This window comes from Engraulis encrasicolus, chromosome 2 (assembly GCF_034702125.1).
Source record: "Engraulis encrasicolus isolate BLACKSEA-1 chromosome 2, IST_EnEncr_1.0, whole genome shotgun sequence".
NCBI classification, from domain to species: domain Eukaryota; kingdom Metazoa; phylum Chordata; class Actinopteri; order Clupeiformes; family Engraulidae; genus Engraulis; species Engraulis encrasicolus.
Window position 1 is genome coordinate 18,775,317 of NC_085858.1, and position 25,918 is coordinate 18,801,234.

At 42.8% G+C, this 25,918-nt stretch overlaps 4 protein-coding genes across 4 annotated transcripts in view; 1 reads left to right on the top strand and 3 right to left on the bottom strand.

Moving 5' to 3' along the window:
- Positions 1 to 4,109: 4,109 nt before the first annotated feature.
- ccdc86 (coiled-coil domain containing 86) lies at positions 4,110 to 5,536 on the bottom strand. The gene has a single exon (XM_063223843.1). It carries the CDS (start codon positions 5,328 to 5,330, stop codon positions 4,518 to 4,520), a length of 813 nt encoding a protein of 270 aa, XP_063079913.1. The 5' UTR covers positions 5,331 to 5,536; the 3' UTR covers positions 4,110 to 4,517.
- Positions 5,537 to 6,750: 1,214 nt separating this feature from the next.
- prmt5 (protein arginine methyltransferase 5) lies at positions 6,751 to 9,475 on the bottom strand. The gene has a single exon (XM_063223844.1). The coding sequence runs from the start codon at positions 9,441 to 9,443 to the stop codon at positions 7,557 to 7,559; it is 1,887 nt and encodes a 628-aa protein (XP_063079914.1). The 5' UTR covers positions 9,444 to 9,475; the 3' UTR covers positions 6,751 to 7,556.
- A 1,454-nt stretch (positions 9,476 to 10,929) lies between these two features.
- LOC134469738 (metabotropic glutamate receptor 8-like) lies at positions 10,930 to 14,218 on the bottom strand. The gene has a single exon (XM_063223845.1). It carries the CDS (start codon positions 13,694 to 13,696, stop codon positions 12,182 to 12,184), a length of 1,515 nt encoding a protein of 504 aa, XP_063079915.1. The 5' UTR covers positions 13,697 to 14,218; the 3' UTR covers positions 10,930 to 12,181.
- A 3,422-nt stretch (positions 14,219 to 17,640) lies between these two features.
- The window catches only part of zgc:158803 (LUC7 domain-containing protein), a 28,193-nt gene continuing 19,915 nt past the window's right edge, over positions 17,641 to 25,918 (top strand). The window contains exons 1-4 of the mRNA XM_063223846.1: positions 17,641 to 18,266; positions 18,896 to 18,990; positions 25,330 to 25,428; positions 25,536 to 25,646. Coding sequence (XP_063079916.1) covers positions 18,206 to 18,266; positions 18,896 to 18,990; positions 25,330 to 25,428; positions 25,536 to 25,646 — 366 coding nt within the window. The 5' untranslated portion in view covers positions 17,641 to 18,205. The remainder of the gene's footprint in view (positions 18,267 to 18,895; positions 18,991 to 25,329; positions 25,429 to 25,535; positions 25,647 to 25,918) is intronic.

A 25,918-nucleotide genomic window follows, 5' to 3' on the forward strand; every position in this document is an offset into this window, starting at 1 on the left:
CTATGATGTCCAGTTCAGAGTGCACTTTTAGCTATCAAACATATTTTTTATTGGAAAACTTGCAACTTGAAATTAACCAGAGAATGATCAAGCATTTGTGCTGCCTCTTACACTTTTGCAATAGCATTAGATAGATTCAAGATTCAAGAGTTTATTGTCTTTGTCAAAAGGCAACAAAATTGTGTGTTTGGAGTACAAAACTTAGTAACTTCAATATTGAATCTCATTATAATTTAGGCCTATCATTTAATCTCATGTAATAGCATATTATCTCACATTTTCCTTTTGTACACACAATAAACACTGCCTTGCCTCCAAAATTCATATATTTCACACTATAACACAGCCATATGTTTATGTATTGTCATATTTGTAATTTAATGTACAGTACAGGCCAAACATATGGACTCACCTTCTCATTTAATTAATTCTCTTTATTTTTGGGGCTATTTACAGAACTTAGTACATTTTCAGGGAGGGCATCAAACCTGTGAATGAACACATGTATAATGTTTTGCGTAACAAAAAATTTAAAATACAGTGCCCTCCATTATTATTGGCACCCCTGGTTGAGATGTGTTTTTTAGCTTCCAATTATTATTATTTTTCTCTAAATAATATGGGACCTTAATGGAAAAAAAGAGAAAAATCCAACCTTCAATACAAGTGCATTTATTCAGTGGGGAAAAAATCCCACATAAAGAAATAATTATTTGACATCAAATAATGTGTGTCACAATTATTAGCACCCCTGTTTTTAATATTTTGTACAACCCCCTTTTGCCAACAAAACAGCACCTAATCTTCTCCTATAATGTTTCACAAGATGGGAAAAGACAGAAAGAGGGATCTTCAGCCATTCCTCTTTGCAGAATCTCTCTAAATCATCCAGAGACCTGGGTCCTCTCCTCTGTACTCTCCTCTTCAGCTCACCCCACAGGTTCTCAATGGGGTTGAGGTCTGGGGACTGAGATGGCCATGGGAGGAGCTTGATTTTGTGTCTGGTTAACCATTTCTGTGTAGATTTGGCCGTATGTTTAGGGTCATTGTCTTGCTAAAAGACCCAGTGACGACCCATCTTCAGCTTTTTGGCAGAGGGCAACAGATTTTGATTTAAAATGTCCTGGTATTTCAAAGCATTCATGATGCCATGCACCCTAACAAGCTTCCCAGGGCCTTTGGAAGCGAAACAGCCCCACAGCATCACTGACCCACCCCCATACTTCACAGTGGGTATGAGGTGCTTTTCAGCATGCGCATCTTTCGTGGCACGCCAGACCCACTTAGAGTGTTTGTTGCCAAAAAGCTCAATCTTGGTCTCATCTGACCAAAGCACACGGTCCCAGTTGAAGCCCCAATACCGCTGGGCGAACTCCAGACGTTTACGTTTATGATTGTGGGTGAGGAAAGGTTTTCTCCGTGCATGCCTCCCAAACAGCTTGTTGGCGTGTAGACAGCGCCTGATGGTTGATTTGGAGACTTTGTGACCCCAGGATGCTACCATTTGCTGTAATTCTGTAACAGTGAGCTTTGGAGATATTTTGATTTCTCTTACCATCCTCCTCACTGTGCGTGGTGGCAAAATAAACTTGGGTCCTCGTCCAGGCTTGTTTACCACTGTTCCAGTTGTTTTGAACTTCTTAATTATTCCTCTCACAGTAGATATGGGCAGCTGCAGTTGAGTGGCAATCTTCTTGTAGCCTCTGCCTGACCTGTGAAGGTCGACGCACATCTGCCTCACTTGTATGCTGTGTTCCTTTGTCTTTCCCATGTTTAAGAGTGGATAAGAGAAATGGCCTCGGTGTCACGTCATATTTATACCCCAGGGAAACAGGAAGTGATGAATTACTAATTAAATGTTCCTACATACTCTGGTAAACTTTGTAAACTACTGTAGAAATGACAGAAATGCTTCAATTATATTTATTTCCTGCGAATTGTTAAGGGTGCCAATAATTGTGGAACAGGTGATTTAATGAAAAATAATTATTTTTTAGTCAGGGATTTTTTTTATTTCCTACAATTCATTTGAGTTGAAGGCTACATTTTCCTAAAATTTTCAGTGTGACAGTATTCTTCTGCAATAAACACTGAATTTATTTTAAGGCTTTTAACACATCTCAACCAGGGGTGCCAATAATTATAGAGGGCACTGTATATATAAAAATAAAAACAATGATTTAAAAAATATAAAAAATGCCAGTGACGTCAAACAGTGACGTCAACATACCAAAACTGAGGGCCTGACATGTTTCAACAAGCTTATTTTTCTGTCCATTTTCAAGTAAAAAGTCCATTTTAATGGATACAAGCAATACAAGAGAGATTTTCTTGATCTGATAATGAGTCACTTTGTCAGCATAGCTGGTTATCTAGGTGAAACAATGACAAAAAAAGTAAAAGTAAATCACCCTGCCACAGATTCCCTCCAACACAGGTTTGACCTCTCCAAGTAACTGGCTGTGACTCAATATCAGATCACGAAAAATGTAATGCTTGTAGGCTACTGGCAAGTGTTTAAAACTCGGTTTTAGGTCTCAAAATTCTAGTTCTACAATTCTAGTTAGTTATTAGAGGACTTTAATGTTCAATTAGGATTGACATGACTGACTGGGCAGTTTTATGTGAAAATAAACAAAAATAAGCTTATTGAAACGTGTGGGGCCATCAGTTGTGCCGTGTTTACGTCAGGTGGATAGACAGCTGACATTGCTGTTGGACAACAGTTAGAATTATATTTTTTGGTAAGCACGTAATTCTCCATGTGTTCAAGCACAGTTTTGATGCCCTGCATGAAAATACACAATGAAAATCCACGAAAATAAAGAGAATGCATGAATGAGAAGGTGAGTCCATACTTTTGGCCTGTACTGTACCTGAATGTAGGCAATATTGCTTATGCACATTCTATTAAACATTGCCTTACCCCAAAACGACCTAGTTGCATTTGTTCAATAAAAGGCATTTACATTTGCACCACCAGTTCAGTTTTGTGAATCAGTGACTACAAAAGTGAGTCTATGGAGGCTATTGAGTTATACAAGTTATAAATAATAAAAATAAATGTAAACAGAACTATAGCTATGCAAGTCATTTCATTTTTTTTCTATTCCTTTGTGTGGGATACATGTAAGATGAGAAATAAATGTGAAGCTCTTAAATCAAGAGCTGCACTACAAGGTAACCGTAAGACATGTTGCTCAGATGGAGTGGAATGGAGAAACACTAACAATATTTAATGTTTGACATGGCCAATGTAGACATGGGTACCACCCACTCCACTGTCCCACTACTAATACATGACCATAAAGGTTCCTGGCAATATAGCCTACAACCGTCAATAAGTTGAAAATGATGGCCTCTGTTACTGTGCTCACTCTACTCTGAATATGGATATGTGCAACATTTAAGACGTTCATTTTGAAAACTTTGTTCATTGAGGCGCAACCATATGCCTTGATTATGTATAGCCTTCTTCTTTTCAGTGGTGTTGTCAACCATTATAGGCCTGCAGTGAACTAATTTCCATTTATTTCAGTTCTGATCAATTAAGCTACTTTTCACAAACGTAATATGCATGTGTAAATAAAAACATTTTAATCAAATCAGTCAAATGTATTCTAACATATTATTGAATATAGATCACATAGTTTTTGCACATTTGCTGAAGGTCTTGCAATAGATAAAGTATGTTGATTGAACAAAGTTGATAAGAAAAAAACCTTCTTCAACAAGGCACTCCAAAAAGAATAGCTAAAATGTCTTTATCATGACACGTCCATAGGGATTTTTGAAAGTTGGCTACGCATAGGGATTGGGCCTTCTTCAGGGCATGAAGCAGGCCTAATAACTACACATGGGCAAAAAGTTCTTTGTGGACATGTCATCAAAATAGACTTTGTAACTACACATCTTGGAGTGCCTTGGTGAAGAAACATTTTTATTTTATTTTTCAACTAACTTTGGACAAATGAGTACCTTGAACCATACAGCACCCACCATCTTTTTTCCCACATTTCTCTGAGGGGACTGAGCCTCTGACTTGCAACACATATTTTGATTGAATTTTAACAATAATACAGTAAGTTGGCAATGTTGCCTAAAAGAGAATTCCCAAGATAAACTGAAACCCCTATCATGGTCCTGCTTCAGCAGCCTGCCATCCTGCTGTAGCCCAACAATAACAACAAAAACCCTGTAAAGCATGGCCTTGAGTCAGATTTTGTTTCATGTTTGTTTACTGAAGAATCTCAGGTCAAAAAAACAGGCATCCTCCACAACTTTCTATGGCAGACAGTGATCAGAAAACATTTTGACATTTGAATGAAGGGACATTTAACACGCTCTCAGTTTCCTATTTATTTTCCAAGACTGGATACTGGAAGCTAACAGTACATGCTGCCTTCAGTCATTCAAATACGCATATCCATCACAAACAAAACTGTCAGTGCACACAATGTGTAAAGGGACATTGCATGGTCTGGTCTTTGTGTCCTCCTTGACAGTTAGCTGTCACCTTATTTTGACTTTTGAATCATGGGTAAAGTGTCCCGCTTCTCTATTTTCCTCAGTTGCTTCTTCTTCATCCTCTTGATCTTTGCTGTGTTGTGTATGACCTGCACAATCTCTGCCTTCCGCTCATTCTCAGCCCTTCGCTTCAGGTTCTCCTCTCTTCTTTGCCTCTTCTCCTGCTTCTCTCTGTTCTTCTCCTCCTTCAGCTGTAGCTGGTATTTCTTGACCAGTTCCTTCTCCCGTCTGGCCTCCATCTTCTTCTCCCATGATGTGCGTAGAGGCTTGTCCCTCACCAGGGCTGAGAATCTCTGCGTCTTGCGGTCCTTCCACACGCGCCCTGACTTCGGTTTTCCAAATGGTACTGCAAGTTGCACACTGGACTCTGAAGTGGTTCTTTTCTTGGGCCCCCCATTAGGATGCGGGCATGTCTCGAGGGGTGTACTGGAATCAATTAAGTTTTCCTTCTCGTGAGCGACATCTGACCTCACAGTCACATCAACAGTGGTGACATCCATGGGGGTGTCTGCAACCGGTCCAGGTGCCTCCTGTTCTGGGACAGTCTCTGGCGTTTCAACTTCTGAAGTAAGCTTCACAATTTCAGACTCACACATGTTGAACGTATCTGAGATGACAGGCACTTCTTGAATCACCGACCCTCTCCGACGCATCGGTCTTTTCGCCACAGTGGTCACTTCTGAGTCGAGAAGAGCAGCAGGAGTACGAACGCGACGACCACTTCGTGTCCGTGTTACCACGGGAGGAGTGTCGTCCAGTTCCCCTTCATGGTGCATGTCATCCTGCGCCTCGCTGGCAGACATATTTATGATGTTAACGCTGGCGTACAAATATCGTTTTAGGTACTTGCCTTCCTACAAAAACATGTTAACCCAGTCTGCTCACACGTGTGTTTTCTGTTGCTTGATGATTTCCGCACATGGAGTCTACGTCATAGGTGTATTTCCGGTTTCAATACAAGTCATTGCACGGTGCATTATCGCCACTTAACGGACTGGAGTAGAAATTCAAGACAGGGAGAAAGGCCTACTTCCAGCAACACCAGCAAATGCAATGGTTTCAAGCAAAAATATGCCAGTGAAAGTTACTGTATTCTTTTTTACAGTACCAGACTCTACAGTAACCCTGCCTAGAAAATAATTCCTTAGCCAATTCATCAATCATTTGTCCCATGTTCATTGTGATTAAACAGCACATTTCAGCACATAAAGTTGCAATTGAAAAAAAAAACCTGCACATGTGCATTTCCATTGTGTAGTCCTGGTTCTCTGCTTACCGCACCTCAGTTGGTGGACTGAGAACCTGAGACCTCCTGGTCACAGGTCTGTTACCCTATCTGCCAGCTGACCACGGCACTGCCCCGTATGTCAAAAGGTGTCTTCAAGTTTTATCACTCCCCGGCCCTTACCCACACGTTTCCCTATTGATCAGTAATGACACCTTGCCACTCTTTAGTCAAAAGCCCTGACCAGTACTGCCATACAAAGGCAAAGTATAGAATAGTGTACATTTTTTTTTGTCAAAATTGAGTTTAGACTGAAAATGGTCAACACACCTTCTATATCTTGTGACAAAACCTTATACTCCAAAAATGCCCCATTTTAGAGATATCGCTATGCCAAAGTGGCAGTAACTACAATATCCAACCTAAAACCAAGGCTTTGAAGGCCTTTTTTCCCTCATTTTCAGCGTTGTTGAAGTTACTGCAATTGACTTTTGTAGGGCAGAGTACATCACAAGCTCATTAATGCCAGACTTCTTAATTGTAGAACTGTTAGTGTGCCTTATTTTTATTTATTTTTTACTAACTTATTTGTGTTATTACCATTGTGTCACCATGGCATAGCCCTAATTTTAGCCAACATGAAAGGCATACCGGTACATTCTTAGTAACTCCCCACTTCTTGTTGTAATGTAAATTCTTGTAATATGACATGTCTGTTTCTTTTGTTGTTGTTTTATTTATTGAGAACTTGAATTTGTACTGCCTAAAAAGTAAAACATGGCCGACTCTGCTGACATATTTTACGTTTGTCACGTTACCCATCTTGGCTTGTGTGTGTGTTTTTTTTACATTAATACTAACTATATTATACACCTATGCACCATAAAATGGCCAACAAGTTTCTACACAGAGAATGCACTTTTTCAATAACACCCTTTCACAGCCGGGTGCAACAGCTGAAATACGAGAATGCAATCATAAGCCTCAAATCAAAGACCTCTTTGTAATGTTAACTTTATTTACGCATACATTGTCAGTTGAAATTGTAGTTTCGTGGCAAACAAAAAATATAAAAGAGCAAAAAGACTAAATCAGTCCATGTTTTTTTCCCTCTTCCCCTCCTTTTACTTCTCTCCTCCCGTCGACTGCCCTCCTGTGACACGGGAAATCACAATGTCCGAGTTGCTGTGTTTGTGGTGGCATTGACAAGTCCTGCGCGACATCAGAGTATGGAATGCATGCCTTGGCAAGGCAGGAGACTCCGCTGGCTTGGGTTTGACTTTGACATCTCCCTATTCACACGTAACACCCCAGAACAACACACGGATGACAAGTAACAACACACAAAACACAGACAGTGACTGCCTCAGAAACGTAAGGCTACTGCAAGTCCTGACTGGACTCAAAATATGGACAAGTGCGTCACTGCCATCTACACTACGAACTTGGTCACACGTGGGAAGAAAAGTAAAAACAAAACCTAGGCCTCTTCTCACTGGTCTTACAACTTGTCTCGCTGTGCCTACAAACAACTTACAGTTTTCTTTATGGCCTTCATTGAAATACAAAAATAACAAACAAAAGAAAAACAACAACCATGAAATCTCAGTGTTAGCTATTCACTTACAGCACTGGCCAGTGCTCTGTAGGTGTGAGTAGGCCCAGCACAGAAACATATTTTAAAGGGGAAATTCATTCACCTTTTCAAAACTAAACTACTGAACAACATGTTTGTTAAGTGCTTCTGTGATGAGACAGAGCGTGGTGTGTGCATGTGTGTGTGTGTTTGCACTCCTCCTCCTCCTCACAGGCCGATGGTGTAGGAGCGGCCTGCTGGGTTGTGGATGGGAGAACAGAAGGGCTCGGTGACTGCCCACTCATACCACACCTTCCTCCCGTTGTTGCACCGCCAGAAGCGCACGCTCACATGCTCGCCGCGCTCCACGGGCAGCGGCTGCTTCAGCGGGAACAGGATGGGGAACCAGGAGAACATCCCCGTGGAATGGGTCTCGGGCCTGATGCTCAGCATCACATCCTTGTACAGCGTGGCCTCGAAGTAGCCGGCGAAGCCGTGGATCACCGTGCTGCTGGCGGCGTTGAACCGCAGGCAGATGTACCTGTTGTTGTTGGTGTTGTCGGTCGGGTGCACAAACGTGAAGCACGGCAGGGCGGGGGCCATCTGCTGGAAGTTGTGGAGCCGGACCACGTAGGGCGTCTCGAAGTGGCACTCGGGATGCTTGTCCCGCTCTCTGCAGGCCCTCACCTCATTGTAGAGCTTGGAGGAGGACAGCGGGGCCAGGAAGGAGGTGTAGGAGCAGGGGATGCTCACGCCGCCCTCTTTCAGCAGGTGCTGGGCCCCGTCCAGGCACTCGGGGGACAGCTCGTTGTCCCCAAATGACCCCAGCAGCTCGCTCACGATGATGTCGGCTTTCTCCGGGGCCTTCCACTCCCGCATGTCACACGACACCACAGTCACTTGGTCGCCCCACTCCTCAAACACCACGTTCTCCAGCGTGATGACGGCGCTGGTGTTCTTCTCCACGGCGTACACGCGCAGCTTCCTGTTGGCCTGCTTGGCTGCCTTCAGGGAGGCGTTGACCAGGGGGCCTCGGCCGGCTCCAAGCACCATCAGCACCTGCACGTTGGTGTCCTTCTCCTCTTCCGGCACTCTGTCCAGCAGGCACTTGAACACGGCGTCCTGATACTGTGAATACTTCACAGGGTCCTTCTCAAACACCTCATAGGTCTGTGCCTCCAGGTTGTCCATCAGTGGCTGTAGTGGTGACTGAAGGTAATCTTCATAGCCTTTGGAGAACATGTCATAGGAGTTGGGAGCCGGCCGGCTCTGGTTGAGGTACTCCAGGTATTGGAGGTACACACGGAAGTCTCTCTCACTGTGCTGACTAGTGCCCGTGAATATGAACTGCACGTCCAGCTTGAACAGGCGCACAATGACACGCTGGTGGGCCTTGGAGAGTACCGGAAAGCCTTTTTTGTTGGTCAGGAAGATGCTGGTGGGCAGAATGGCAGCTTTGATCGGCTCTCCAAGCCATTTTTCAATGACAGCATCAGACGGTACATCAGACACGATTTCAATGGCTAAACATACCCGCTTGTTGTAGTCGCAGAGCGTTCTGAAGGAGTTCCACCAGTGCCAGGTTTTCTCTTCATCGCTGTTCGAGGATGAGGGCGCATTCTCGACGATATCATCCAGCATGTCTTCCGGATCCATCAGTGGCACCCGGATCCAAAACGTAGTCAAATGGTGTCCTGTTTGAATGTGGCTGAGCAGAACGCGGGCCATGTTGGCGAAGTGAGGTGTCGTCAGGGGTATCATAAAGGCTGGCAGGCTTAGGTAGGCACAGTAATTCAGCTCCTGAACCATAGCTTGTTCGGAGTTGTTGCGCACTGTTGTCAATTCCGAGTCCACATCTATCCACGGCGACAACTTCCCGACAGTTAGTGTATTCCATTCTCTTGCACTCAGCAGCAGGTCCGAGCGGGTTTTAGCCCCTGGTCGGGACTTTACCGGTTCCAGTTCCGATTCCCTTTTGAACCGAGGATGGAAGATAGGCATACATAGGAAGTCAAATCCATATTTTGCCACAGCAGCTACAGTGTCGGTTACTTCTGGTACACAATCTAAATCTCTCCCGCAGGAGACCTTGCTCATTGCACTGCCAGACGCCATGCTTTCCCTTCTCTTCTTCTTCGTCTTTCCCTCCTTCTTGTTATTTCGGCGGTGGACCAGCTTGTGATTGTGCTTATTACTGCCACCTGCTGAGCGGATGTGTGCACGTGCACTATCTAAGGGCCTAGCTCTAGTGTGCAGAAAAAATATTCGACAGTAGGCCTAGTGCACTACATTACATTCAGGATTCGAAGTGAACTTTTTTCCATCACCAGCCAAAATGGCTAGTAGATATGAATCTTACAAACACACACTCACCAATGGGTCAAAGGTTTTTTTAACCAGTCAAACTGAATTTTCACCAGCTGGTTGGCAGGTGTTGATTTAGAGCCCTGAATATATTACATTAGGCCTACATAACAGGGTTTTTTTCGTTAATATGTAGGGGAGCTCTTTTGGAAGAGAAGAGTCTTCACAAGCTTCTCGAATGTTGAGGGGGAGGACCCTGCTCTTAGTTCAAAATGTATAATAACTTGTAATATCCCTTGCTCAGTTGCCTTTGTAAATTATTATGTGGTCCTCAAAACATAATAGCCTAGCTTTTTATGATGGTTGGGATACTTGGACACTACCAGAGATGGAGAACCTTTTTCATTTGGAGGGGCACTTTAAATTCCTCCAAGGGCCGTAAAAGTCCTCCGAGGGCCGTACTATGAACACAAACCAGAATTTGAAAGCAGCCACCTTTAAAACAGACCCCACCTACTGTAGGCCCCCTGAATATAACTGAATTGTATTGCAAATGTAATTTCTAAGATTTCTTTACAAATTATGTCATATTTCAGTGTTTCTCAACAGGGGTGCCGGGGCACCCTGGGGTGCCGCGGGCCCCCCTCAGGGGTGCCGCGGAAACGTGGCTGATTAATAAATTATTTCATATAATACATATTTGTCTAAATTGATAAGTTAATGCTAGTCAGTGGAATCTTTCATCTGCCATTTGCGTACAATAAAGTAAATAAAGGTCGCCCCAGTCAGCTGCAACTTTGAACGTAGGTCGTGTGACGTCTCTCCAAATGTCTTACTTTTCTAAGCTTTTGTGGTATCGGATGCGATGCCATGTTACAGCTTGTTGGTTTGGGGTGCCTTGAAATTTTTCGTGAATTGAAAAGGTACCTCGCCTAAAAAAAGGTTGAGAAACACTGTCATATTTCATGTGAAGCTGCATAATATTTCAGTTATATCGGCCTCATAAAGCGGCCTCAAGGGCCGTAACGGCCCTCGAGTCAAAGGTTCCCCACCCCTGCTTTAAACTGCATGATCAAATTTGTCTATTGTCAATCTTCTGGCTCATTTCAAAGAATACTCCTCCATTCAACCTGGTTTTGGATGTTGAACTGCGATCCTTAACATTGGAACTGTTTACTCAATGCTTTGTTATATAAACAATTTAAGTAGCTCTATTCCCTCATTACCTCATTAACATGAAATCAATGTATATAGTACAGTATAATGTTGAAGTCATATTTTATTGCCTTGGGCCTATCTAAAATACAAAACCAGAGGCCTACCAGGGCAGGCTTTGAAGACAGTGTAGCCTACAAATGCACATAATTCTAAGATTGGAGACTAGCCATTTGTATTATGAATGTGGACTTAAGCAGAACAAAAATTAACATAAAATGAACAATAAAAAATACTTGTCCGACTGAAAAGACTTTTTTTCTAATTTAGTTTAATTTCTAGTTTATTTGACAGGGACAGTGCACATACAATTGAACCAGATTATAACCTCAAGGCTAATCATCATCCATAGTCCCTGAACAGGAATCAATGCTAAGTTTAAAAATGATGATTAGAAGTAATAATGATTAATGATATTAAAAAAATATATATAAAATATAACAAAACATTCTGGTACTGAGGACAAAACAAAAACAAAAATATGATAGGCACAAGTAAACTCAAAGACACAAGATAATAGACTACAATGTCTACAGACTACAATGCTACTCAATTTTTATCTATTTTGTACTAAGTGTAAATGTGATAAAAAGCCATTGTCACCAACAGTGTTGCTGTTCAAGTTCCTCTTTCTACACGTGTTACCCCAGTGAACTAGAGAGAAAGCCAGAAATTATTGACCTATGCTAAATAAGCGGACTCCCATCCTCCCTGCCTCCTCGTGGCCTTGTGATGATCACCGACAACAGCATTGTCTTTCAATATCTTGCAAAAGCTCAATTTTAATGTCATGTCCTCATTTGCAAACAGAATGGTGAATGAAGAATAGTCCCTCAAAAATTGTTGTGGCTAGGCTGACTGACAGTGGGGAAACTTGACAGCGAGGCCACATGCACAGACTCCCTCAAATCATCGCTGTCCAGCAGAAACCTTGTATGTCCACTTTTTGATATATTTTTTTTATATATGTTCTTCATTCATTGGAAAATAAGTCAGTACTGTTGGTCAGTCTCAATGAGTATATGACCAACTTTACTGTAATGTTGAAATGGTTTTTTTTAATGTATTTATTAGGGTCTATTATGCCTTTATTAGATAGGACAGTCTGAGATGGTGACAGGAAGTAAGTGGGAGAGAAAGATGGGGGAGGATTGGAAAATGACCTCAGGCCGGAATTGAACCCTGACCCCGTGTAGCAATGCAGTGTCCTACCGTTTGAGCCACGACAGGGCCATTTTTTTAAAAAGAAAATAGTGAGTTATACATTAATAAGTTAATAATTAATAAAATAAGTTAATAATGAATAAAAGCAGCAACGAAATAATGTATAAACGCTAGACAATCTTGCTGACATCCAAATACAATTTGTCAGCGTAACGCCCAACAACTTTGTATTCCCCCTTTGAGGTGTCAGATGACTGGTACTGGAAGATCTCGTAGCGTCCAGGAGCATCTCCGTTCTTGCTGAACTTCACAGGGGTACTGGCACTTCCACTGAAGTTTACCGCCCGGATGTAGCTGAGGAGTGTCTTGCCATCAACGGGGTCCATCCGTGAGCACAGGTGTGGCAATCCGCCGCACAAGTCCTGCTGCATATTGTGGAGGGCGTGTGCCATGGCGTACACCGCGTCAATCACAAACTGGACCTTCCCCTCCTGCTCATAGGAAGAGTCCCTGCCGGTTTTCTCCAATCCTGTGCATTTCCTTAGACTATCAATACCCTTCCGTTTACTATACCCGACTATATCAAACTTGCAGTCAAAGTTTTTCTCCCAGAATTCAGTAAACCAAACATTCCGCCTATTGTTCTGCGAAGAGCGGCTTATGAAGTACCTGTCAAATGCAGAGATGGATGCCCTCTTGGGCAGGATGGTGATGGCTCCGTGGGCCACGTCCTCCTGGTTGAGCACAGGGGACATTTTGGCCCCCCAGCTGTCAGAGCCCAGCCACAGGAAGTGATCCGTCAGGTGGCTGCGCTTTGCAGCTTCCAGGACACGCCTGATATCATCCACATTGGCAAACACGATGACTGCACGTGCGCTGGGGGTCTCTAGAAGGCGGGAGACAAGCCTGTCAAACTCCCCAGGTGTGGGCTCCCTAGGGATCTGCTGGGACTGGGCCACGTGCACCACACCTGACTCGCGTGAGAGCTGCAGGAAGGCTTCCACGCCACTCTCCCCGTACGAGCCTTCCGATGCCAGCGTGGAGACGTTTTTCCAGCCCAGCGCCACCGCAATGTCCAGCATGGCCCGGGCCTGGAAGGCGTCGGACGGCACCACGCGCGAGAAGAACTCGTACCGCCCATCATCACTCAGCTCAGGAGCCGTGGACGCATAGCTGATCTGAGGGATCTCAAAGACCCGCAGGAGATTGGCCACCGTGATGGACTCGGAGCTGGCGGCGGCGCCTATCACTCCGACAATCTTGTCCTGCTTGGTGAAGATTGGCCTATCGCCACTGGGGCAGCGCACGTCTCGAGGAGTCTCAATTAGTGCCTCCAAGAAGGTCAGTGACTGCTTCACGGCATAGGTGTCCCACGAGCACGTGTCCAGAATGACAGCACCCAGCGTGACGTTGGGTAGTAGCTCTGGGTCGTTGTTGACCCGGTCAATGGCATACAGCATGGCCTCGAGACGTTGGATGCCCTTGTCCTTCCTCAGCTCACCGCACGCCGACCCTGAATCCGTCTCGCCACGAGCATGCACCGGGAAGAGACCCCCCAGGATGATGTCGCCTTCCAGCCGGATGGTCTCTGGAAGAAGCACCTCTTGCTGTGGTTGCACAGTCCTTAGGCACATGCTCAGCAGCATGAGGAGGTATCTGTACTGGACCGCTGCTCTATGCTCCATGCTGACACACACAGTGCTATACAGCCGTGGTCAGTCAAGGGGGTACAAGTGTTTGAAGAGACAGCGAAAGAATATGAAAGTGTTGGACTTGTTTGAATATGAAGAGACAGCTTTGAATAGGTCACTTCCCACTATATCAATGTTGGTCCTTCCTTGCACTTGAAAGAGCAGCTCTTCTGGTCAACTTTTCTGTTTTGCAATGTCCTATTCAAATAAATTTGATTTGGCTTGACTTGCCTCGACTTGTCAGTTCTGTGCCGTGGAGTCCTCCTTACTGCATCCACATCAAAAAGCAGTGGGTCCTGTGTGCCGGAGGTCTGACTCATCAACTCCACAAAATGCAGGCTTCTTGGCCCTGGAACCTTTCAGAGAGAGTGGATTCTTGCAGTTGAAGTCACAGATGCTGAATTAAGCTACCTTAACTGTTGCCAACAGATGTCCTCATGTCCTCACGGTTTGTTGTGCGATGGATGCACAGTTAGAGTGTTTCTGGACGCACACAAGAAACAACATGCATGAACTGCTAACTGAACAAAATGTTCAAAGCAGTGAAAGATGGCAAACACTATTTCCCAATGTCAAGTGTTCTAGCCTCGGTAGTACGTGAAACGGCCAGTGATTGGATACTCTTCTGTGAACTCCGCGGAGTATCCAATCACTGGGTGTTTCACGCACTAACAAGGCTAGAACACTTGACATTGGGAAATGGAGGACCTCTCCCCAAAACTTTCTAAACAACTCCTAGTAGAGAAGATTAGTGACATAATTTCAGTTTGGTATAAAAACATGACATTTGGCAGAATAACTCTCTAGGGGTCACTTTTTGAAAAAAAAAAAAAAAAAAAAGCGCTGGCCATGCAAATGTTCAATATGGCAGCCACTTTTGAAGATGGCCGCCACCGCTACTAATGCTGCATTCCGGAGAGGCAGGAGCTTCCCAATATGCAACAGGGGTGCATTCCAGTATGCACACTCCCATCCTCCACTTGTGCTTGTGGCCTCGCCCCGCCTCCTGGCCCCACCGCCATGGAGAAAACAATAACGTTTCCCAGCTGTTAGCCACAACAATTTTTGGGGGACTGTTTTTCCTTCACCATCCTAATTGCAAATGAGAAAATAATAGTAGAATTGTACTTTTGCAAGATATTGAGTTAACTTTCTGTCATCATGACATCATCATGAGGTTACAAGCACGCAAGTGAGCAAGGGAGCACGGAAGTCTATTGGAATCTATCCCAGGAGTCAGCTACCTCCTATAAGTATACTTGAAAGCGTTCCAACTAGTCAAACAAACTACAAACATGCAGGAACAAAATACAGATCCACTTCTCAAAGATGTCAGCAATGTAAACAATGAAGTATAAACAACACCATACGTTTTTTTCTCTAATTTAGCCGCATATCATCTTTGAAAGATGCAATGCCAATATACGTAGGCCTAACAACACGTTAAAAAAGTTCACGGATGGTTTTGCAATCATTAACTTGTCCGATTCAACTCTATTTGTCCACAGAATGATGATTGCTGAGTAATGTGCAACATAAAATATTGCTATAACTGTGCGCTGCATTGCTGTGTTGACGTCACAATTTTCAATGGGACGCAGTTGGTTTATTTCAATGCGGCCCCAGCTCGCGACTTGAACATTCCGCTTCAACAGGCATTCCAATGCATTTTAGTAAGTAGGAGGTATGAAACATCTCCCACCATTGGGAAATGCGCCATACATGGAGTGCATCTTAATATGGGACCTTGCCTCCTCCACTTGCCTCCTCCACTCGCTTCTCGTCATGATGACATCACTGACAACAGCATTATATTTCAATATCTTGCAAAAGCTCAATTGTAGAGTCTTTTTCTCGTTTGCAATCGTTATGGTGAATGAAAAACAGTCCCTCAAAAGTTGTTGTGGCTAGGCTGACAGCTGGGAAACTTTATCGTTTTCTCCGCGGAGGAGGGGCCAGGAGGCGGGGCGAGGAGACAAGCACAAGTGGAGGAGGCAAGGTCGCATATTGGGATGCACCCATTGTTAGTGTAAAAACCATAGAGGTAGAACATTAGACTAGAGGTGACACAGCAATTCGCGACAGCACTGGAAAACGGCAAGTGCAGCCTCCACCCACCAGTCAATGCAAAATCAATGGACAAAACACCAACCTCTGTCAAAAAATGGACTAAAACTCTGAGAATATGAAGTTACACATTAATCGAAGACCAGGAGCCTGTTCCATTCTCCACACTGTGTACTGTGATGCACTGCACTTTCCACCCTCACTGTAACGGCAAAATTTGAGGGTGAAGTGCAGGACCAATTCACGTTCTGTTTGACGCACTTAACGGAAATGACGGTTGTTGCGTGTACTGAAATCCGAGTCGATGAAATAGGCCTATATTTTAAAATCAGTTTATAGGCCTATTAGATATTTAGCTACACACTCCGGTCTATCTCCAAAATATGACATTTGGCTGAATCAATTTTTTTTTAAAGTGCTGGCCATCCTAAAATTCAATATGGTGTCCACTTATCAAGATGGCCGCCATTGCTTCCAATGAACAGTTTAAATGCCACTTTGGCGTAAAAACATGATTCTTGGCTCAAATACTCTCAATGGGTCACTTTTCAGGAAAAAAGTGCTGGACATACAAAAATTCAATATGGTTGCCATTTTTCAAGATGACCATTGCTACTAAATGATTAGTGTAAGAACCATTTACCTCGGTATAATTCGGCTTCATCTATGCTTTTATATCAAAGTAAATTGTTTTTACACTAGGCCTAACCATTTTATAGGCCTATCAGTGGTGGCCATCTTGAAAAATGGCAGCCATATTGAATTTTTGAGTGGCCAGCGCCAAAGAAAATGGAATCTTGTACAAGAACGACCACTGGCTGGTGTGGCCAGGAGTGGCACTGCAGCTATATCATCCAGCCAAGTAAATAATGAATGGGTGCCAATGGGGCTGTACGCTTCTCATAGAACTATCTGCCCGTGTGATTTTTTTCCCTGGAAACAATGAAGTCGCGTTCGATAGATATGAGTAAGTGAAAGCATTTGCCGGCACGTTTGCATCTTGTCAAGTGTTAGATTCGTGAAAATGACCCTTATTTCAACTATAGCAATGACATAACACGTGACAATCGACTTTACGGCACTACGCCATTTGTTTTGTAGTTTTAAGTCTGACTTCAGATGTCGATGTGTTTAAAGTTATGTTAGGATTGTTGCGGACACCTGTTATTTATTGCATTTAAGGTGGTGGAAAAGCGGCATGTGTACATGGGGTAAAGGAAATGACTGCGCTCATCCTTAAGAATTTGGGCACCTTCAATTAACATGTTGGACGGCGGTGGGGGGTTTTGAGGTGTGTGACCGTAGATGTCTCTGCTAGGATCAGTCAGAGTACGTCTCTCGTCAGCTCTGGTCGTGAATAGTCGCAGAGATTCCTCAGCCAGCAGGTATTAGCCGAATGCTAGCGTGTTGCAGGACAAAACTAACACGTCTTTGGGAGAACAAAGCCATGTCAGGAACCTTTAACTTCACTTCTAATACAACTTCCATGATAAGGTACAGAATGTGCACACACCTTTACAAACCAGAGAACAGAACCGTCACAAATCCCTGCTGAGCCATTTAGCCCAATAGGCTCCCATTCATCTTTTACTTGGCTGCGTTCGCCAACGGGGCTATATGGGAGCCAATGAGAGACGCCTATCTCATAGCTTAGAGAATTTCTGCCAGCGCTTTTCCCCCCCCAAAATGTGACCCTTAGAGAGTATCTGTGCCAAGTGTCATGCCTTTATACCACAGTGGACGATTCTGCTGAAATATGGCTTTAATCTGCTCGACTAGAACTAGTTCTACCAAAAGAAATATTTGTTTGACCATGTTGTGCAGTGACGTCACTGGTCATTGAGTCACTATCAGCGGCGCTTCCTCAAATGCGTTCGGCGGAGGGAACGTGCTGTTGTCCGAGGGGGTAGCGGCGAGCCTCGACAGAGCAACCTGGATGGACTAACACCAAACTGTTGAAAACTAATTTATTCCCCCATGTGTGCGGAATAACTATTCGAACCCTATACTATATCTCATATATAATCGCACACAGAAACAAGTCTTCCTCACAAGTCCTAAGACAGTTCGCTGGCTAGCACAACTGAGGCAAAACTCAAGCGAAACCAGCACGGAGCTTGTTCACAGACTAGCAGAAATCATTAGCCAGAGTAAATTAAAGGAAGGCGCGTTTTCGTGATGAAGGATAACTGGAGGAGCCGTTATCGATAAGAGTGTCAGCATTATAGTTTGTGAAGTCATGTTCGTCGTGGATTCCATCGTTGGCTGAAGTATAACGTTAGCTACATTGCGATTTCAAACTTTCGTCTGCTAGCCAGCTAGCTTCGAGGGTATTCGAGGCCTACGCTAGCGAGCTAGCTTGGTGTCGTTAATCAGTCTGTCGCCACAGCGTTTGGCGCGTGTTCTGTCATCGAGGAGAACACGACAGAAGCAAAAATGTCGGCTCAAGCGCAGATGCGGGCGATGCTCGACCAACTAATGGGCACTGGAAGAGATGGTGAGTTCAACCATTTGCTGTTTATACATAGCCCCTAGTGCTAGTGGACATACACATGATGCCATGTCAGCTAACACTAGCAGTTAGCTTTCATACGAACGTGTGTAGCTTTCCGAGGTTACGCTACAAGGTAGCCAAGCTAACCAACGCTATCTACATTGAGCTGCCATTGCCCAAGCCAGCAAACTTGGCCAGTGGCTCCAAAAAAGATAACAAAGTTGTAGTTTGTGTGGTAGCCTACCCCTCCAGCTAGTTTAAGCAATAAGAAAGCAACCACTGTGAAATCCAACCTGGCTAAACTTGTGTTGTCGCACTGGTACTGTTACACTCTGGACTCATAGATTTTCCATTTCAGTTTTTGACATTTAAAATGTCACTGACTCAAGTATTTAAAACGTGATGTGAATAGAGCTTCTCAACTATTATATGTCAACAGTAAAAGCAGTTGAAGTCACATAACATGACATGAGCCTCAACCGTTAGAGCAGCTGTTAGTGGAATTTACATGAAACACATGAACCGTATCCAGGTAAAATAGTGTATTTTGCAGATGCCCATGAGTGTAATTCTGAAACCTGTCAGTCAAATAAGTGGTCGTTGTTTTTTCTCTCTCGCCCTCTCTGTTTCAGGGGACAGCATGCGCCAGAGAATAAAGTTTACTGATGAGAGGGTCTGCAAGAGTCACCTGCTGAATTCATGTCCTCACGACATACTCTCTGGCACTGTGAGTTGTATTGACAGCAGACACCACATACACAACTTGACAGGGGTGGTTCTACCTAGACATTTGAAGGCTTTATTTGCAAAACGGTGTATCTCCGTTTTGGGCAATTTTGGGAAATTGACATTTTTGTACTGGGCATTAACTATCATGTTCATTCACATTTTTTTTCATCAGAGTATTTCTTGAGCTAATTGAAGGCAAATGACACGTGTTTTGAAAATGTATTGCGTATTATTCAGAGCCGTATAAAGAGAGTCTGGCCAACTATGGGTTCGAACGTTCGAGCTATCCCACTATTTTGATTGGTTCTGGGCTGGTCACATGTTTAATGGGCGCCCTTTTCGTTCCCCACGCTCCCATTAATGAGCATTAGGCCACACCAATTTAATTTGTTGGTTCTCGGATTCGCCGCTTGTATTTTGTATCAAAATGAAAAAAAAAAAAAAAAACGGTTTCAATACCCCAAAAAATGAAATCGCTTAAAAAAACCCGAAGACTGCATGTTTTCATGAACGGAGAGGTGTCTGTTTAGTAGTTGGAGGTCATGTGACTTAGAGAACCAATAAAACCACTCCTTTCAACAAGCCGATTACGACTAGCGAATCAGGAAACGCGTTACATTCAAATGGTTTTACAGACAAACATGCAATGGCAAGTTGAAGCCCCTGTGGGTAGTAGCAGCGGTGAAACACAGTATGGCTCTTAGTGGAATTAGTGGAGTGGGATAGCAGTTTTAAAAAGTAAAACAACAACTATGGTCCCGCTTGGAGGAAGCAACCCCCCTGGTTACCCGTAGCTTAATTTCTCCCCCTTCCTCGTTCACAGGCAGCCCGACGTTTCAGAATAGAATGTTAGACTTCGCTCAACTATCCGAGTTCACATGTGCCAGCGAGTTTTGTGTTCTCAACCAGGCGAGTTTTGCAACGGAGGAGAGAGTTACTATCACGGTAAAAACAGCAAAATGACTTGAGGATATTTTAAACACGAGAGAGTCACAATCACGGGGAAAAACTAAATGGCTTGAGCGGATATTAAACATTGCCACACAAAAACGCAGACGGGTGCAGAGCTGGCCAAACAACAGGTGACGCGCTAGTCTGTCGGGACTTCTGTGAGAGTTTTTAGATAGCGACTAGGGCAAGGCATCGTTCATGCACCTCGAGACAGCACGAGCGAGAGAGATGGAGAGAGAGAGAGAGACTGAGCGAGCGAGCGCACTAGTGCTGTCGTGTCTGTTCGTAGCGCTTGCTAAGAAACCACACTCATTATGCAGAGGGAGAGCGCTCAAAAACGGGGAAATAGACAAAACCCAATTCACCTCAGATTCCACTGTAAACATAGGCTAGGCTATTTGTGCCTAATGATTTTAAAAATTATGACATTTTTAGCAGGGTTTGTTAAAAAAAATCCATCCATCCATCCATCCATCCATCCATCCATCCATCCATCTATCTTCATATTGTAACTCTGTACTTGTGCTGTGTGCGTAGCCTTATTGCAGAAAAGGCTGGTATGTTGATCTTACTAGTCAAACACATACTGCCTAAAAGGCTACTAATTTGGTCTTTTCTACCAGCCAAACTGCTTGTAGTCAAGATGTGTTAGTTAGGTAGCCTACTGTCATGTCTTTTATAAAGAGCACATTTGGAAGACTAGTCTATAGCACATAGCACATGCTATGGTCTTTTAAAATATAGCAACAATAATATAATAATAATAATAATTATTATTATTATTATTATTATTGTTGTTGTTGCTATTATTATTGCTATTGTTATTATTTTAATTATTATTTTTTAAAGCTGAGGTGCGTGTGTGTATGGGGTGGTGAAAACATTTGGGTGCACCTACATTTTGTGCTGGTGCACCTAAAAAAAAATGTAGGCACCAGTGCAACCAGTGCAAAAAGTTAGTCTGGAGCCCTGAAGTGCCAAGAAAAAGTCAAGAATCTGAATCAGATTGGACTGTTTGTTTTGTTAAAATTTAATTACTGTAACTTTTTCTGTTACTAGTAGTATTTTGTGCACATTCTGTACTCAAAGAAGAGTGAGATTACATTATTTTTGGTCTTTTATTTTATTGATTTTGGGACTTGTGCTTGTTGGTCACTGTTGTAAGTGGTCTAACATTCTAAAGTTGTACTTGTATAGCTTGTAATTCCATTGATATGGTCACAATGCTGTATTTGCTGTCTTGTTCAATGAAGACTGCGGTTTCAGACTGTTGAATCATCTCAGTTTATTCAAACCAGATTAATATAATAATTGCCCTATGAGCTAATTTTGTGCCTGGTCTATTTGGCTGCCTTAATTCCCTTCTACACTGTCCTTCTCCGTGTCCAGGTGTTTGCCTGTCTTGCACCTTCCTTTGGAGGTCCATGTGAGGCTGATATACAGGTGGTATAACATAACAGTCCCCTTATTACATCCGTGGCATTACCACACAACAATTTTTTTTTTTTTTTTTTTTTCGCCCTCTCGCTTCAACTTTTTCCTGAAAAAATCCGAGAACCAACAAATTAAATTGGTGTGGCCTTATCAAATATAAAAAATAACGCTTCACTATAATATTATTACATAATTATTATGACAAACTGTTGTGCATATGGCTGTAGTGCAGGGCCGGGTCAGGAGAAACAAACAGCATCGTTTAACTCGTGACAGAAACAGAGGATTTGGGACATACACAGATATAAACTCCCCTGTATGGAATATAAAGGTCAGAATTAATAACCGGAAAGCAGCAGATTTCTCTGTGTTGTGTGCGGTAAATGTATTTCCCCCCCCTTCGACTTTTGTTAACAATTACTTTTGAAAGAAATGGTCATGATGATGACATGCTCTCAAAAACTCCTGTCCGCACTTTGAAAACGAATGAAGTTAGGTTTCTGTCATAACTTGAAATTAGCTTGTCAAATCTTAATTGCCACCTGTAACTATGCTATACTGTGAACAGAACTTTGCCCACCAAGTTATTATTTCTGTCGCGCTAATAAGGTCCTTTCCCCCTGCGATTTAAACTCACGTCCCGTCTCATACTATGAATATCCAGACTCAACCTACGAGCATCCAGACTCATCCTACAATTCTACTGTCTGCAATCGCGATTATGCACTGCTGAGCACATCGTTATTTTTAAACTACTAAATCTCGACACAACGTGAAACTTTGGCGCAAGTAACACCAGGGTCCCTGTACATGAACTTGACCATTGTTGTGAATATTATTTCTGTACATTACTTAAATATCTACTTTGACGTTGGCCCTACCTAGGCAACAACAACACGGAAACGGTTGAATGCACTGCTGAGCACATCAAAACTATGCTGACAAAACCCTCTTTTAAGCAAACCCCTTCTATACGAACGAACTTGTTAACGTTTGTTTTCATATGTTTGGATCTTGATAATACTACAACCCAAGTTTGATGGTCTATGAAGCCTTGTTTGTATTTTAAATCCAGCGATTTTGACGGTATGCTGCCCATAGTTACACTGTAGAATCCTCGCCGTGGGGAGCGAAAATGGCGTCCATGATTCGAGTAGGCCAGACTGTCTTTATATACGGCTCTGGTATTATTATCAACTTAGAGTCACAAAAGTGGTAAAAATGTGTGGAAACTGATACCCACATGCAGCATCTCTGCCGTCATCCTGCCAAACAGCTTCAACCAGTTAGCAAAATAATTTTTCATGAACGAATGGAACCCTAGGTACAATACCTGATCAACAACAATCAACCAGATACATGAAATAGTACAATTATGAGGTAGTTTTGTACATAATTACCGAACATACTTATTTTCTTTGCAAAGCAATATAAGCGGCGCACCACGGCAGTTTTTGACAGCATGTCCCCAGCTGTCGGTCCGCTATTTCGGCATGGTAGTAGACCCATCATCGGCGTAGAGGACACAACTTCAACACTCGCCGTTTTCAAAGGGTTGGCGAATTGTATTTCAGGGGGGCATGCTCCTATGCTAAGGGAAAATGATAAAACACTAGGATAGACACACACACACACACACACACACTGTGATACACTGTCAGTGAATCCCATAACCCATTTTAGCCTGGAAGCATATATGCTGCATTCAGGTTCTTGACATTTGAGCTGTTTTATAAAAAAAAAAATGTGTGTATGTTAGAGCAGCATGAACACATTGTAGTGCAAAAGGAAGGTTCTAGCTTTTAAATGCAACTTATTTCATGTTTTGATGTGCTTCGGAGGCTGAGATATTTAGGTTTTAATAGCGAGAGGGCACCTTTTCCCAAAAAGGGCTTAGGCTAAAATGGGTTAAAGTGAAACCCTGCACCCTGAAATTTAATGTCTGAAATTATGTCAAGCATTTAGGCTATTGGTCACAATCAGGGCTCCATATTTAATACCAGCCAGTTTGGCTGGTGGAAAATACCAAAATTGACTCATTAATGAGTGTGTGTTTGGCTAGTAAGATCAACATACTAGCCATTTTGGCTGGTGATGAAAACTGTTAATTTAGAGCCCTGGTCACAATTCATGTCAAGCAATAGGCCTACGTTTACCGCTTGCATTTCGGATGTCATTTCAAATTTCTTTCAAAAATTACAGTTTCTCTTCAGTTCCTTCAAGCTCATGTTTTGTAACTTTGGCTGACTTTGCTGAACTCATCACAGCTGCACAAAACTATCACCAAATAAGCCCAAGCTATCACAAAAATGCCTTGAACACAACTCCAACCAAATGGTCAACACACTCCTAAAATCCTAACATCCTCGAAACTACATATTAGGGCTGTAACGATACACTCAACTCACGATTCATTACCTACGGTTCGATACACCCCACGATTTCAAATTTGCCAACATTATGAACTTTATGAATAAAAATTATGATAGTTTATATTAGGTACAATAGGTTACAAGAGGCTACTAATCATTTTTAAAAGTTTCTATTAATAATGATGATGCTTGGAAGCACTATCACTTCATATCGTGTGGTTGCTTTCTGGGCTGATGGGTATCGAAACGTTAAAAGGGTGTATCACGATACGGCCTGCTTGTATCACGATACAGTATCGTGACTCTGTGTATCACGATTTCTCGGTTCGATAAAATATCGTTACAGCCCTACTACATATGCCTACTTTATTGAAAGAGAAGCCAAAAAGCTAATTAATTAATTTAAAATAATTTAATTAAAATACTCTACAGCTTCACTAACAGCACTATTCCACCACAAAGACAGCAATTGGACCATGCCAGTGAATATTTTGGCCTTAGAAATGAACAGAATTTACAGGAGGATTGAAATGAAGTCTCAGGAATTAACCATAAAGTTTAACATAAATCTCCATTTAGCATGCCAAAACGACATGGACCTACAGAGCATAGGCATAGGCCTATGCTTGCAAATCTTCATTGGTACTACACATTCAACTTGGAAAAGGGAAAGGAAACAAATCTACCGTGAAATTTTCTCAGAGTCTTTGTCTTCTTCAGGATGTAAACCTAAAAGCATTCCTGCTTCTATGTGTCATTGTTGTCGAACTGTACATGACAACTGAATGTCTTACATACCATTGGAAAGAGGAGAATATAGGCCGTTCAGAGTCGACGTGGTCATGAATGCGTGCGCATCGTCGACTCAAACACACCAGAGATAATGGAAGGATATTACGAGAGACTCCACTTTTCTGGGTGGTACTGCACTCTAGGGAGAGTGCAGACTCCATTCAGAAAGAACGGGCTGCAGCGCTTAGAGCCGTATCTCGACAGCGGCCACTAGGAGAACTGCAGGCATGGGTAAAATCGGGATTGGTGATTCTGTATTTAATACTGGGTGACGGTGCAGACACTAAAGAGAGAAAAACTGCCGTTCTGAAGTGTCGTGTGTACGTTGATTAAAAATATAGAGATTCCGAAAAGTACACTTGTTATGCTATTTTGAGAGGGAAGAGGCTGTTCCAGAAGCATAGGAGATGTTTGTTGTTACAAGACATTAAACTACTGACTGGACTGATGACATCGCCAGGAATACCCGTGTCCGTGGTGCCCACTGCATATCTGAGGTTAGCCCGAGCATCCGTTATCTTATTTCGGAAAAAAACACCTGTCGAGTCTCTGTACAAGTGAACGGAGCATGGACGATTTTGAGGCAGCGGTGTGCACGCTAAATGACGTCATACTTGTTTACAAACTGTAAAGGGGTCTATAAGCTTTCGAATGGTACCCCACATGTCAAAATTCACAGCCATGATGTCTATACAAACATGCATCAAAGAGTGTGAGTGTGTATAATTGTTAATATATAATTGTATAATTGCATTTATAATTGTTTTTTTTTTTTGTTTTTTTTTCAGAGGATGGACTTGGGAGAATGTGAGAAGGTCCATGACCTGGCCCTCCGGGCGGACTATGAAATTGCGTCCAAACAGAAGGAATTCTTTTTTGAGCTAGATGTAAGTTGTTAACCATGTTAACTTCAATGATTTGTGCTATGTCAGTTTTCACGTAGTTGATTCTGGTTTTGGTTGTTACAAGTTGTGAATGTTGTCATGTTTTGCAGGCAGCAGAACATCTGCAGTCATTCATCGCTGACTGTGACAGAAGGACCGACCTTGCCAAGAAACGTCTTGCAGAGACACAAGAGGAGATAAGTGCTGAAGTTGCAGCAAAGGTTTGCCACAATCACTTTCAAGTCTTTTAATTTGTATTATTTGTATTCAGACACTCCTGTTCAATGTAAGCAGTTGTACGTTCATGGATTTATCTATTTGTGTGTGTGGGTGGGGTGGTGGCGGCTGAAAAGTTCAGTGAAGCCCCAATTAAACTATGACTATGAGGATAAGAACATTTGTTAATTAATGGCGTAAGCACTGGTGGAATGAATTTAAAAATGAGTTTAAATGTTCTACAACTCTTCTCGTGTGTTTTTTTAACGTTACAATG

Excerpts from the sequence above, each read along its gene's own strand:
- ccdc86 (XM_063223843.1), bottom strand. The coding sequence starts at position 5,330 with ATGTCTGCCAGCGAGGCGCAGGATGACATGCACCATGAAGGGGAACTG.
- prmt5 (XM_063223844.1), bottom strand. The coding sequence starts at position 9,443 with ATGGCGTCTGGCAGTGCAATGAGCAAGGTCTCCTGCGGGAGAGATTTA.
- LOC134469738 (XM_063223845.1), bottom strand. The coding sequence starts at position 13,696 with ATGGAGCATAGAGCAGCGGTCCAGTACAGATACCTCCTCATGCTGCTG.